General features: G+C 32.1%; 1 protein-coding gene across 2 annotated transcripts; it reads right to left on the bottom strand.

The window, feature by feature from the left end:
- Window positions 1-769: 769 nt before the first annotated feature.
- Window positions 770-14,050, bottom strand: LOC111048419 (UDP-glycosyltransferase UGT5). 2 transcript variants are annotated; one of them, XM_022334292.2, is made up of 6 exons: window positions 13,481-14,050; window positions 9,160-9,972; window positions 5,843-6,062; window positions 4,678-4,897; window positions 2,536-2,679; window positions 770-1,004 (listed from the first exon to the last, which is right to left on the bottom strand). In XM_022334292.2, the coding sequence occupies exons 1-6, from the start codon at window positions 13,493-13,495 to the stop codon at window positions 893-895; spliced, it is 1,524 nt and encodes a 507-aa protein (XP_022189984.2). In that variant the 5' UTR covers window positions 13,496-14,050; the 3' UTR covers window positions 770-892. The 2 variants fall into 2 exon arrangements, with proteins under 2 accessions (XP_022189984.2, XP_022189985.2); XM_022334293.2 differs by lacking the exon at window positions 13,481-14,050 and adding an exon at window positions 11,813-11,965.
- Between the last annotated feature and the right edge of the window lie 122 nt (window positions 14,051-14,172).

The following is a 14,172-nucleotide window of genomic DNA, read 5'->3' as shown; positions in this document are numbered from 1 at the left end:
CAGTGAATGTAATCAGAGCAATCTACTTTGGTAGTGATTGGAATAGGTTTGTTGCTTTTTTGAGGGATGCCCTGAAGATAAGAAAATGAGAAAAAATTATTTAATAATATGGTGTTACAGTTTAATTATTGAAGTTTTGTTTTGATTAGGTTTGATTATTCATTATTGAGTTTATTGTTTCATGATTGTTGGCATTATTGATTTTGTTAACAGTATACAGCCTACGTATTTATTTTTAGTGTATATTTTTCTCTTAATATTTTAAAATTTTCCACAAATATATTGATAACCGACTCCTGGCAGACAACCTTCTCGGTTATGCCAAAATTGAATGGCTTAGTTTGTTCTCTTATTTCCTTGAATAATTAATTATGCATATGAAATGTTTTTTATGATTTTTTTATTCTTAGCTTTGTTGAATAAAGGCCTTTTTTATTCATTCATTTATTAATACTTAAGAAGGCTGTGGAAAATTGGCAACTATATCATCCTATTATTTCCACGGTATATATAAAGTGAATCTCACTATATGGATGTAATGCAAAAATATACTGCCAAACTACAAGTAGGAAATATTTACCAGTTACGTTTATTAGCCCGAATTTGTATACCATAACAAAGATTTTGAAGGTACTTCTTTCCTAATAAAGAATGTAACTGGATAGATGGAGTGGACTGCAACTAGATTATAGTTTAGTTTTTAAGGAAAAGAAAGTTCAGCAACCACAGTACTTGTCATCCAGTAGAATTCTTTACTCCACATTTTTTATGGTGACTCATCACGGATCTTCATCTCATATGAATATGAATAAAATGTCACTTGCGCTGTTGACAAATTTTTAGCTTGGAATTCTGAGCTATAAGACGACAACTTTTGGCTTGCAATTCTGAGCTACTTGATGATGAATTTCACCAGAATCCTTATTAGTTTGATTGAAACTATAAAAAATGTTGTGGTTCCAAAGATGAGGAATGCTAAGATATCCAGGCAATACAGTTCTATCAACATCTACAACACTGGAAAAATTCCATCTGAATGGCTGAAATCTGAATTTGTTGCTATTCCAAAGAAAACAAGACCAAAGAAGTGTGAAGAGTATCGCACAATAAGTCTTATGAGTCACCTCTTAAAAGTGTTCCTCAAGGTCATCCACAGGAGAATATATAGTGTGTGTGAGAGCCAAATATCCCCAACTCAATTTGGCTTTATAAAGGCGGAAGTGTGAAGAGTATCGCACAATAAGTCTTATGAGTCACCTCTTAAAAGTGTTCCTCAAGGTCATCCACAGGAGAATATATAGTGTGTGTGAGAGCCAAATATCCCCAACTCAATTTGGCTTTATAAAGGCGGTCGGCACTAGAGAGGCACTATTTGCAGTACAAGTCTTATTTCAGAGATGCCGCGACATGAATTGCGATGTATATGCATGCCTGATTGACTATCAAAAGGCATTTGACCGAGTAAAACATGAAATGATGGTCAAAATACTGAATGAAGCAGGTATCGATGACAAAGATCTGAGAATAATCGGGAACCTCTATTGGGACCAGGTCGCTAACCTCAGAGTGGAAGGAGAACACACGGATTACATAAAAATAAAGCGAGGTGTCCGACAGGGTTGCATACTCTCGCCTCTTATTTTCAACCTCTACTCGGAGCACATCTTCGGTGAAGCCCTGGATGGCATGGACAAGGGAATTCTGCTAAATGGATGTAGACTGAATAACATCAGGTATGCTGATGATACCATTGTTTTTGCCGACAATCTTGAAGACTTGCAAGCCCTGGTGGACAAAATTACCCATCACAGCAGTCAATATGGGCTTGAAGTCAATGTAAATAAGACCAAACTTATGATAATCAGCAAACAAAATATCACAGGAAGCCGACTATTCATAAACCAAGCCGCTATTGAGAGAGTTGATCACTACAATTATCTAGGAACCATTATTAATGAGGACTGGAGCAATGCACAGGAAATAAAAGCACGCATAGGAAAGGCAAGATCCACCTTCAATTGCATGAGTGCCTTCTTCAAAAGTCACAACATCACCCTTGACACTAAATTGAGACTCCTGCGATGCTATGTCTTCTCCGTTCTCCTTTATGGTGCAGAATCCTGGACGCTCAATGAAACCACAACCAAAAAGATCAACGCTTTCGAGATGTGGCTATACAGGAGAATGATGAAAATCCCTTGGACTGCCAGGGTGACAAACGTAGAAGTTTTGAGGATGGTGAAAAAGGACCTGGAACTGATGAACATAATCAAGGCACGTAAGTTGGAATACCTTGGTCATATCATGAGAAATGAGGAGAGATACAGTTTGCTGCAGACAATTATGCAGGGGAAGATCTTTGGACGAAGAGGACCAGGAAGACGCAGGGTATCGTGGCTTAAAAACCTCAGGACCTGGTTCAACAAAACATCTACACAACTGTTCCGGATTGCTGCAAACAAAGCACGGATCGCTATGATGATCGCCAACATTCGTAACGGATTGGCACCCTAAGAAGAAGAAGACAGTTCTATCCATGATAGATTTTGAGCTCCACTTCTCAAATGATGAGCTCCTTTATGTCTGAGTACGTATTCAATCCAGTAAACAGCTGTTTCTAGAGGAGGCATTTCTCTATCGTTGAAGACTCTGGAAAGCTTCTCAGCGTTGGATTTGTACCTGAAAATTTAGAAATTTGTTTTGTCAGAAACTCCTGCTTCAAGTTGCCTAAACGTCTAATAAATAATTATTAAATGCACACCAGAACCAATCAGAGAAACGGATGACGTACAGTATTTAATTAGCACTTAATCATGGTTAACTTTCATAAAATGTTTGTGCAATTGAGCCTTAACGCGATTAGATCTCATAAGTTTCACAATTCATTCATCGCTACAATTTTATATTGATTCCACTTCCGGTGGAAGTGATCTATAATTCGCAGAAATTACAATTCATAATTAAGGTGTCATTATAATTAAATAACCAGGTTTGATGTGATTATGACGAGATATATTTCATTGAAGTTCGTTGTTAATCACAACAACTATTGAAATGAGTTGCGAACTCTCTGTTTTTCTGGTTGTCAATTGGATCTCAACTTTCAATACATATCTACAAAAATAAATCGTGTGATTTGAACCAAATGTTCAAGCTGAGGAAAGGATTAAACTAGAGATTTCACCCTCAACTTTCAAGCTCACTGCAAATACCTAATACTTTCAAGGCTTTCAAAATGTGATACGGTACGACGTACTTCTTGAAGGACTTCAAAGAGACTGAAGGAATTTAGACAATATACTTCGTATCTTCAACAATCATACTGCAAATCAATATCAGCAAAATTGTTTGATATAATTTGTTCAATAAAATTGCAGTGAAAGGTAGGCCAACCACAATTTATGAAACATGACTATAGTCCGAGAGATATTACTTCTAACATGAAGAGGGGAGACTTTCTCGTTGCACAGTTGTAGCATGGACAGAGTAGTGGAGAGAAGTAAGCATGCTGCGCACTATTGGATGCTGACACAATAGTAGGGAGAATGCTGTTAGGTGGCAGTGATATCTGACCTCTCTGTCTTCGAGTGAGAGCCGTGTTGAAAGTAATATCTCTCAGACTATAGACAGGAAAATATAGACCTAAAGAGTGACTCAGATCCCAGAATAACGGGAACTCTTAAATGCGTCATAATATGAAACTGAGAAGAGGAAAATTGATTTTATTTATGAAAATGAGAGCTTAGAAACTTTTCATTTAAGGATCCCACTATTTACTATATACTAGTTACATTTATCATTTTATGAAAATTTGAACATTCGAATATGGCTCACACCTGCAGGAATACATCATTGAAAAATAATATGTGTTGAAGATTCCTCATTGATCTCTGCAACATCTCAACTGAATCAAGAAAATTTGAGCTAATTATTTTTTTTCACCCACAGCTCAAAGAGCTCATGATTAATAACAAATTTACTCTGGTACCAGATTATTCTTCACAAAGGGTACACTTCACTTAAATAATTGGGAGAGAAAAAATAAGATTAAACTTGTGCTATTCCTCTCCCAAATTTGAGTTAAGATTAAAAAATCCAAAAATAGGTCTTGTTCATCACCAAATCAGTTTGAGCCCAATTCACAGTCAAAAAATATAATAACGTGACATTATGAATGTAGAAATCCAATTTACAAAATAGCCTATTAATATTATAATTCAATAATTATTGGTACTGATGATCATTATACTTATATTGACAGACAGTAAGCACTACTCTAGCCTTTAGGCTACATGGGTGCCCTCCCTCAAACCCATGGACGCACCCCCCACTGAATTTATAGAAAATTCAGATTTTATCCTCCCCACACAAATTTGGAAACCAGAATAATGGCGTTTGTAGTCATTTTAAACATTGCATACTTTTTTGGGGATCCCCACAGTATTTCAAGGAGGCAGTCTCGCAGTCTATAATGAAGTATTTGAAAGGATGGAGCTCCATAATTTGAGTATGATTGCATTATGAGGTTTGTTTGTGTCTCCTTTTCTATTTCCAGGGGTTTTACTTTTTTAAAACGACTTACTCCAAAAACACCTTAGATATGAGAAATGAAAGCAAACACATCTTAAATGAATCTTAAATAAACTTATTTATTTATTTATTTATTCACACACTCACGTGGGATTCAGCAATATTTGTTGTATGGTGTTGTAAACTGTCTCGGCGTTTATCTCTGAGTAGTCAATTTTGAGACCAGCACCCTTTCCTACAATTCTCTGAATATTGCTAGGCTGGTCCCCAAACATTGGGATTCCGATTATTGGAACACCATGAGATACAGCTTCTATTATGCTCGCTAATCCTCCATGTGTTATGAGCAACTTAACATTGGGATGAGCTGGAACAAAAGTAGGCTATATTGAAAATAAATATCTCATTACAGTTCAATTATTTATACAATAATATCATGAGGGGAGTCCGATGGTAGCAAGCATTCAAAAGGCACACCAGTGTTTAATGTCGGGCCTAGGGCACAAACTCAAATTCTCTCGTAAATTTGTCAAACTCTTAAAATAAGGATGATATAAACCGTATTTGAGTTTGAAGTACTGTGGGCGGGTGTTTTTATATGGACACGGGCACACTGTATGATATAATTTTACTCTATCGGTATTGAATTCTACCAGGGTTTCAAACTTCAAGGATACTACACAGTATTTTTGAGGTAAGTATGAGATTACTGTGTTATAATTGATACATTAATAAATCCTCAACATTCAAATTAAACATCAAACCAAAAAAAAAAAAAAAATCTAAAAACTATTATTACATTATCATGAATTTATTCCATTTTAATGAAGTAGGCTACTGAGCGTTTTGGGCCACTATGCCAGCCGGCTTATCAGAGTGTTATAGAAAAATAGAATAAATGATTATTAATTAAAAAATGGAATAATAGACTACGGTATATAATTTTATAGAATTACTAATATTTTTCATTTTTTATAAATAGTAAGTTGATAACTTCATTCTATGAAAAGTTTCAAATAGCTCCTTTAAAAAAAAGAATATATGATGAAATTTAAACCTCTTATTATCCTCTCTGCACTATGCCAGCCGGCTTATCAGAGTGTTGTAGAAAAATAAAATAAATAATTATTAATTAAAAAATGGAATAATAGACTACGGTATATAATTTTATAGAATTCTCAGCCTTCTCATCAAACTATAGGCCTACATATTTCTGTTAATACCATCAGTTGCTGTTAAAGAACAAACATATTCACTGTCTGAATAAGACGACTGTAATTTTAAAATAAGTTCTGTTTGATGATTGTTTTACCTATAACGTCAATTTGTGGTATCCATTTCCTGACTATCACATTTGGGGGAAGATTCCCAACGGTGCCTTCAAATTTCCAGAGAACAGTGAGGTCGATCCTTGCAAAAGCTTTGATGAAATCATCAACAATTGAGGCTGGTAATGAGGAGGCCCTCACAACACTCCCAAACGAAAATATTATTATTCCTTTCTCAGATTTATCCAACTCATTCTGTAAGTCCTGTAAAACGAGAAAAGTTGGAAATGAGGATAGGAGTAGGCTATATACCGGTACTAAAAACCATGAAATATTGCAAAGTGCCTTCCATAAGTTTGGTATTCAAGGTTCGGCTTATTACAAATTATAATTAATTCGGCTTGAAATTTATTTACCATACCGTATATAAAAATAAGTTATTTTTGTTTTTAACTATCATTATTCTATGAAAGAGCTATTATTTTATTCTCATACACAATGATTTTTATCTATTGTCATAATAATAATTAGTAAGCCTTTGTAAATTATAATAATTTATTTGATTCATTTACTTGTACACATTGTGAGATATCACACAATACCGTATTTATACATAGGTAGTCTATTATTTATATAAATTGAGATATATTTATACTGTTTGGTAATTTTTTCATTTTTCAGTTTGAGTAGATTATTTTTCAATTTCATATTCCATAAAACATTATAAATTTAATATCAGCATAAACTTAATTACAAATTTGGATCAGCATAATATAATTTATTAATCTTCTTAAAATGGAGACTGCTGTGTGGAAGTGTTCAACTGAGTTTCCCACAAAATTGAGCACTTTACCACATCATATATCATATTGATATTTTTTTGTGATTTGAATTATTTATGAGAACTACTTTTCACAATATGACATTTCAATCTTAAACATTCATATTCTAACTTGTTTATTCCCATAATTTTATACTACTCTGAACTGTTTTTTGTTCACCTATCGTTCAGCATTATTTGGGTTTATGTTATGAAAATCATGTTATAAATATTTGAAAGTAAATCGCAGTTGATAGGTTCCAAAATTATTATTTACTAACTGGCCCGGCGAACTTCGTACCGCCAAATAGTTTAATGCATCTCATGACAAACTTTAGCTGGATGCACACCTGAGGAGGCACGATGCGGCATTTTATTTATATAGATGATTTTCCAACTGCAAAATAAATAATTTACTAAAAATCAATCAATTCTGAACACCAACGACAACACAATTATTCGAAACAAAGCATTGTCTTTAGAGCTTGTAAGTCTTTAACCTGAGGCCGCACTGCTGGATGATTAAACACAGAAAAGTCATTTTGTTTTTAGTCGGGGCGTATAGAACATACATGGGCGGTTATGGAGCATCAGACTCTTGTCTACTATCATAAGCTACGCTATTGTTTCTCTATGCTACACTATAATGACACGTTATAATGCTACTATGTCCACGTTATAATGACAGTATTTGCTGAACTTTGAAAATGCTATCCTTGTCTATCATTCGACAAAGCCGGTGGTACTATCCTTTTCTAGGTCCACAACGATGCCAATTATATTTTTGACAGTGTAGAAATATAATTAATTAATGCAGAGAATCAGCATCGCTATAATAGCGAATAATAGATAAATATAATAGGAGAATAATTCTCCTATCTTTATCCACTGTCATTATAACGTGGACCTCACTATATCTACCGACGGCTGTTGTATGACGCAATGATTATAACAGCTGATTTTTATTTCTGTGTGTGGCCAACTCACAAATCTTCTCCCATAAGGATTACATGTAAACTTTGAAGGACCGTAGGAGAGTCCTGAAGTCAGATTATAAATTTGATAGGCCATAAACCTGGTCCTGAACATAACGAACACAACTAAAAAGAATCATCAAATTCGGTGCACACATAAAAAAGTTATTGAATGTCAAAATTTAAGGCTCGATTTTTATTTATATAGATTATTATTTTACAAAATGTCCAACTTCAGACACTCATGGCTCAGAAAGTAATGATATCATAGATTATTATCACAGGAATTTATTTCATTTTTGTGAAATTTATAGTATCCAAATCAAAAAACTTTGAATATGCGGTAGCCTACTATACTATATTCCCAAATCCCATTGTACGGTCTCAACTTTAACTGTGAAGTCGTATCATCATCTCACCTTTTAAGACCTAATGACTATAAATAAAATGTTACATACAGCAAAAACCTGATCTGTATGTGTAATAATATTTTTCACTGACAGATTACTGAATATAGGGAGATACAATTAGGAGGTGATATTAGGGAGGTACTAATTTAAATTATTATCATTTTTTATCATTATTAATAATGTACCGTAAATTGTACAATAAAACAGTTTTAATTTTTTGGCGAAGCTACTCATATTTAGTTTACCTGGAAATTAAAAAATCAAAGTCCCCTTGTTTAAAACTCAATTTTACTTTACTTTTTTCTATTCAATTCACTCACTTGAAAATGACATTAATATGTCGAAACATGTTGTGAGTGATAAAATATTTTAAAATAGGGTACATGCCCTAGGTAATTTCATTTTTTTGAATTTCCTAATAAAACAGTACTTCATAAATACAAATACAATAAGAATAGAGAGAAGATAGCATAACTCAATACACATTACAACTGGAATTTGAAATCGTTTCTCGAATCTTGGCTTTCAATTCTGCAACAACGGAAGAATTGAAAGCCAAGATTCAAGAAGCGATTTCAAATTCCAGTTGTAATGTTATATCAAACCATGGACAATGTGATGAAGAGACTAAAGGATTGTTTGCGTAGAAAAGGAATACACCTGCAAGATGTCATCTTCAAAAAATAAATGTTACGGTATTATATATTCTAAAATGACATTATTTTTACTACGGTATTGAATGATATGAAAAACTTTATTTAAAGATTTGTTTTTCTTGAAATTATTCAACTTTCAAAATTCCCCGTTTCTTTGAAACACTCTGTATTTTAGTAGATATTAAAAACATATCTCAGTATTTTATTTATTTAAAGATTTGTTTTTCTTGAAATTATTCAACTTTCGAAATTTCCCGTTTCTTTTGAAACACTCTGTATTTTAGCATATATTAAAAACAGATTTCAGTATTTTATTTATTTAAAGATTTGTTTTTCTTGAAATTATTCAACTTTCAAAATTTCCCATTTCTTTGTATTTTAGCAAATATTAAAAACAGATCTCAGCATTTTATTAGCATATTGGCAGATATTAGTGTTACCTATTATTAAAAGATACAACGCTTATGACTTATGTTATCTTTTCTTCATGATTATACTTACTTTAGGAAGTGGACGAGGAGGTCTCAAATGGATGCCTCCAATCTCAATCAGATTGGGAACAAGAGGGCGCACTTGACTGATCGAATGATGATTGTTGACTAGTATGAGTGACGTTTCCTTCGATATATCCGATATTGACGGCAGATCACTGCCAAAATATGTTCTACCCATGTCATAGCTGGCTGAATCACTTAGCAAGTGGTACCCTACCCTCCCATACACCACTGCCAATGTATTCAAGAGTCGTTGTGTGAATGTCATTTTGTCAGTGTATGGTAGTGCATAGTGTGTAATGTAAGATGGATTGTCAGGATTCGAAATTCTGGGGTTCAGCCAAGGAGTCGGATAGAACGTGGATATGGATACCAGAGGGACACGCAGTTTATGAGCGAATGGTATGTAACAATCGGAGGCGAATATCTCGGTGATCAACAAGTCGTATTTTTGTTGTGACTTGATCAAGTTTTGAACTTTACTACTATTGTAGGCAATGTGACACATGGATTCACATAGCTCCCATATCCAGTGCATTCCTTTGAGGGGTGATCTGTATTTGGAATTGATGTCATCGATAGCCAACCGATTCAACTCACTAGGTCCCATTTCATCAGAAAGATCAATGTCGTGATAATTTTGAATAGAGTCTTCTCGAGGATAAGTACTGACTACTGTTACGTTATGGCCTCTTTCGGCTAAACCTTCAAGGAGAGGTTGTATCACAATAAAATGACTTCTTCCTTTAAAAGGTACAATTGCCAGTATGTTGGCCGCATCACTGCTGACTGCCAGGCAGAAGAGTAGCTTCAAGAGCACCTATAAAAAGATGACTTAAGTTATAAATAAAAAATAGTATTCATCTATTTATTATAATCATCCATGTGTCATCCACTATAATATAATTATTCAGTGAAAATAGGCATGCCTATGCTTTTCGTATCTTATTATTTATTATCCTATACATTCATTGTGAATTATTGTATTATTTTCATCAAACTCAAGTTTTAGTATAGGTAGGCTAGGCAATTTATTTATTAATTTTTTTTAATTGTGTGAATAATGAACTATAATGTACCTTATTAAATAAAAATGTAATTATTAAATATAAAAAGGAAAATTACTGAGGCATTATAGTAGTATTTATTTCATTTTGTTCAGCTTTATTGATTTATTTGTTCTTTATGTAGCAGGTTCTTTATTTATTTTTTTTCTTTATTTGGTTTCCAATGATAATTGTTTTCACAAAATTTCGAATTTCTTTTGTTTTTGTAGAATAGGCCTACCAACTCTGGCAGACAACCTTTATGGTTATGTCAAGTTTTTTGTCTCATGTTTTTTATTTAGCACAATCATTATCTTAATTATATAATTTTTAATTGTTTATTTTGTAACATGATTGTAGTCTTATTATTTTTATTTATATTGAATAAAGGCATTTTCTATCTATCTATCTATCTATCTATCAGGCTAGGCTATCTATCAGGCTATCCTATCTATCTATCTAATTAAATAAAAATGATTGTTTGAAAAATAATATTATCAAATTACAATTTATTGAGTACTATAATTTATCCCCAGATACATTTAACCATATAGATAAAGAATACTTGTAGTGTAGTAATGTCAATATTGACGTTCTTCAAGTAAGATATAGTGATCCTTTCAATATTCATGAAAATCGTTGCCCTGAATCCTACTATTCAAGGAGTAATTAAGATGAGTATAATTATTTTCCTACATTATAATTAAAGAAACCCTGTGAAATCAAGGTCTGTCTTATTTAATTTTGGTCAAAATTATCTATATTACATGTTTTAATTATTTGGAACAACACATGGAACCCAATCGTAGCCCACCTCAATTTACCTAGAATACAATGTATACATTTAAAATAAAATTTAGTTTATATTTAAATTGATATTTTGCCACCTGAAGTTGAAGAGCGTTTAAAATAATTTCAATCAGGGGTGCCCATCCCCCCAAAGGTCCATGTCGCAAAATTCCCCCCCAAAATTCAGCCTCATGTCGCAACTTGTGACATCAAAACATGCTGAGGGCACCCCTGATTTCAATCATTTTAATCATTTTAATGTTCTATTTGACAAGATTGAATAAATGTTGTTTGTGAATTATACTTGAATGCAATGAGTAAAGCTGCGTTTACACCAAAGTTATTAACAAAATGTTATTCTATTAGATTGAATATAACTTATCATACACATGATGAACATATGTGTTTGTCAAGTTCCGTTCAATCCAATAGAATGTAGAAGACATAAACAAAATGTTAATAACTTTGGTGTAAACCCAGATTAAGAAATTCAACGTCTGTCGTAGATTTGGCATTGAAATATTATTTTTATCAAGTAAAGGCAGAACATTATGGAATGATTATCTTCAGGTAGATTAATTATTATTTTGTTACATTATTATTTCAGGCACTTGATTGAATAATAAATATTTATTATTTCATAAAATTTAAAATCAGTATATTAATAATAAATAAGAAAATAACAGGTTAATAGGCTAATAATTATTCTGAAGAATAAATTCATCACAAATTAATAAACCCCATTTCAAGGATGTCGCAGTGGCTGATATTTATCTATATATTATATTAATCAACGCGTTCATTGTGTGAAAACTGAAGACTCACCAGCGATAGTATCATACTATATATATTGTAACAACTTGGTTTACAAGTAAAATTGATAATGTGAGCTCAAATACTCAGACAATATTATCACTGTTGTAAATACATTTGAGAGATCACACTTCACTACTGCTTGAGTCTTGATGGTATGATCAAATAGTATAAGTGTACCGTAGTACCATACTGTTTCATTTATGTAATAGAAACACCAGATAAGAGAAACGTATTTGTTGCATTGTCGTTATCAAATTTATTCTATTTTTTATCAGCGCATGAGAATTGATAATGTGGGATGAGTCTGTTTCATTTTAACTGAAATCAAAATTAGAATTTCTGAATTAAATTAAATCAAATCAAATCAATTTATTCTCACAATTTACAAATAATACAGTACAGTTACAGTACATTTATATATACCCTTACGTTATGAGAGACTCACATGTAGGCAAAAGCCTGTGTTTGTGAGAGCCTGGCGTAATTAGCTAAATTTGAAATCGATAAACTAAATTATGAAAATTGATATTATATTAAACTAAATTGAGAAAAATATAGATTAAAAAAAATGATATGAGTAAATGTTGATATTATAGAAAGAAAACAAATAATTGGCTGCAGAAACAGCCAGTTATAATTAATGACTAAAAGTTAGTAAAACTAAAAGGTAGATATACTATAGCAATGCAATTAAATACCAAGTTATAAAGAATTTTCCAAACTTAAAATGAAAGATGGTGATGACGATGGACAATCCAATCAAAATGTAATCAAATGTAATGAATGCAATTAAATGAATTAGCTCCTACATGAGAATAGGAGGAAATATGTAACATATCTGATTTTCCATTTCTCATTTATTTTCAACTTTGCAATACATTATTATAAAGAATTGAAAACAACCTCTCCATTTCCAGAATTTTATCGATTAAGTTTTTCATATAAAGTGTTCCTCAACGATTTTCACTTCAAAAAAAAATAAAATGTTGACATTTCTAAATTTTTATTTTGAAAGCTTAGAAAAACTGAACATAGAACAATAACACTTGACATGTTCTAATATTCGTCATACACTTCAGACTCAAAACACATTATTAGCATGATCAGAGGTGATCCTAATACAAGTGGGTTCAACCGAACATCATGTGTTGGCAGACTAGGGCAATATCAACAGTAAAGATTATTCATTTATCCAACAGTGTTTCATTACATCAGTACCGTAAATAATTGTTAAAAAATGCAAACATCTACCAGATAATTCAGGTAATAGCTTTCAACAAGGATAGAAATGTGATTTTACTTTGGTAGGCTGTACAATATTATTATACAAAACTGAGTTCCCTCTTCTAGCATATAAGATCACCAAATCTTACACCCAACATTTTTATACCGTATCCACATAATACAGTAGGCAGGAATTGAAATAAATCCTACCCGGTCCAACATCAATAATTAATCCACTAAATCCTTCTTCAATATGTAATTCCTGTTGAAAAAACATTTCACAAATATATAGTCTATACGGTACTTAAATAATCAAAAATATAGATCACTCAGATTATCAAAATTTACTGGAATAATAATTAAATTTAATCTACAAAAATAAAGATATAGTTATTAATATATCCAAGTAAGTCAAGTGTTCTTTAAGGAAAGCTAATGAACAATCAAACTTACCAATAAAAGTTCCATTTTTCTGTACCTTATTTGGATTCAACTATATTTTATGCTCACTTCAAAATATTGATCAGTTTAAGAAAGTTTAAAGGGTTTATTGAACTCGATGATTCTGCAACTAAAGTTAATAACAAAGAACCTTGAACACTTACTATTAGACTAATACCATCATATTTATATTTGTATGTTATATAATTTAAAGTTATGATCACGTTTCCTAAATACAGTACCTACAGTAATATAATAAATAATAACTAGCGTATTTATAATGTTGACACTTGAAATTCTTGATGTTTATGTAAGTTACTACTGGATGTACTCGCATTCTATCGAAGCAAAATGCAACTCTAGTGCAATATTGAGAAAGCAACAAGAACGGATTTGTGATAAACAATCCAGAAAATCTTCAGATGTATTTTCATGCTCTAATTGATTAGTAAATGAGATAAGAAGGAATGAGCTTAATCAGAGTCTGATAAGCCTATATTTACTTCGACATTTTACCTACTTTGAATTAATTTTCAATAATTTGGCTACGTACATGTTGACGATAAGATACTTTTATCATCCAAATAGGCTAAATCCTCCAAAAGAACAATTAGCGATTTTCAACTTTTTGGGTAAAAAGTATGAGAAATTGAAAAAAAAACAGACACATGCAATTAAACATTCTCATAAATTATTTTATCATA

This window comes from Nilaparvata lugens, chromosome 2 (genome assembly GCF_014356525.2).
Source record: "Nilaparvata lugens isolate BPH chromosome 2, ASM1435652v1, whole genome shotgun sequence".
NCBI classification, from domain to species: domain Eukaryota; kingdom Metazoa; phylum Arthropoda; class Insecta; order Hemiptera; family Delphacidae; genus Nilaparvata; species Nilaparvata lugens.
The sequence above is the reverse complement of the archived record's forward strand: the minus strand, read 5'-3'. Positions and strand labels throughout refer to the sequence as shown.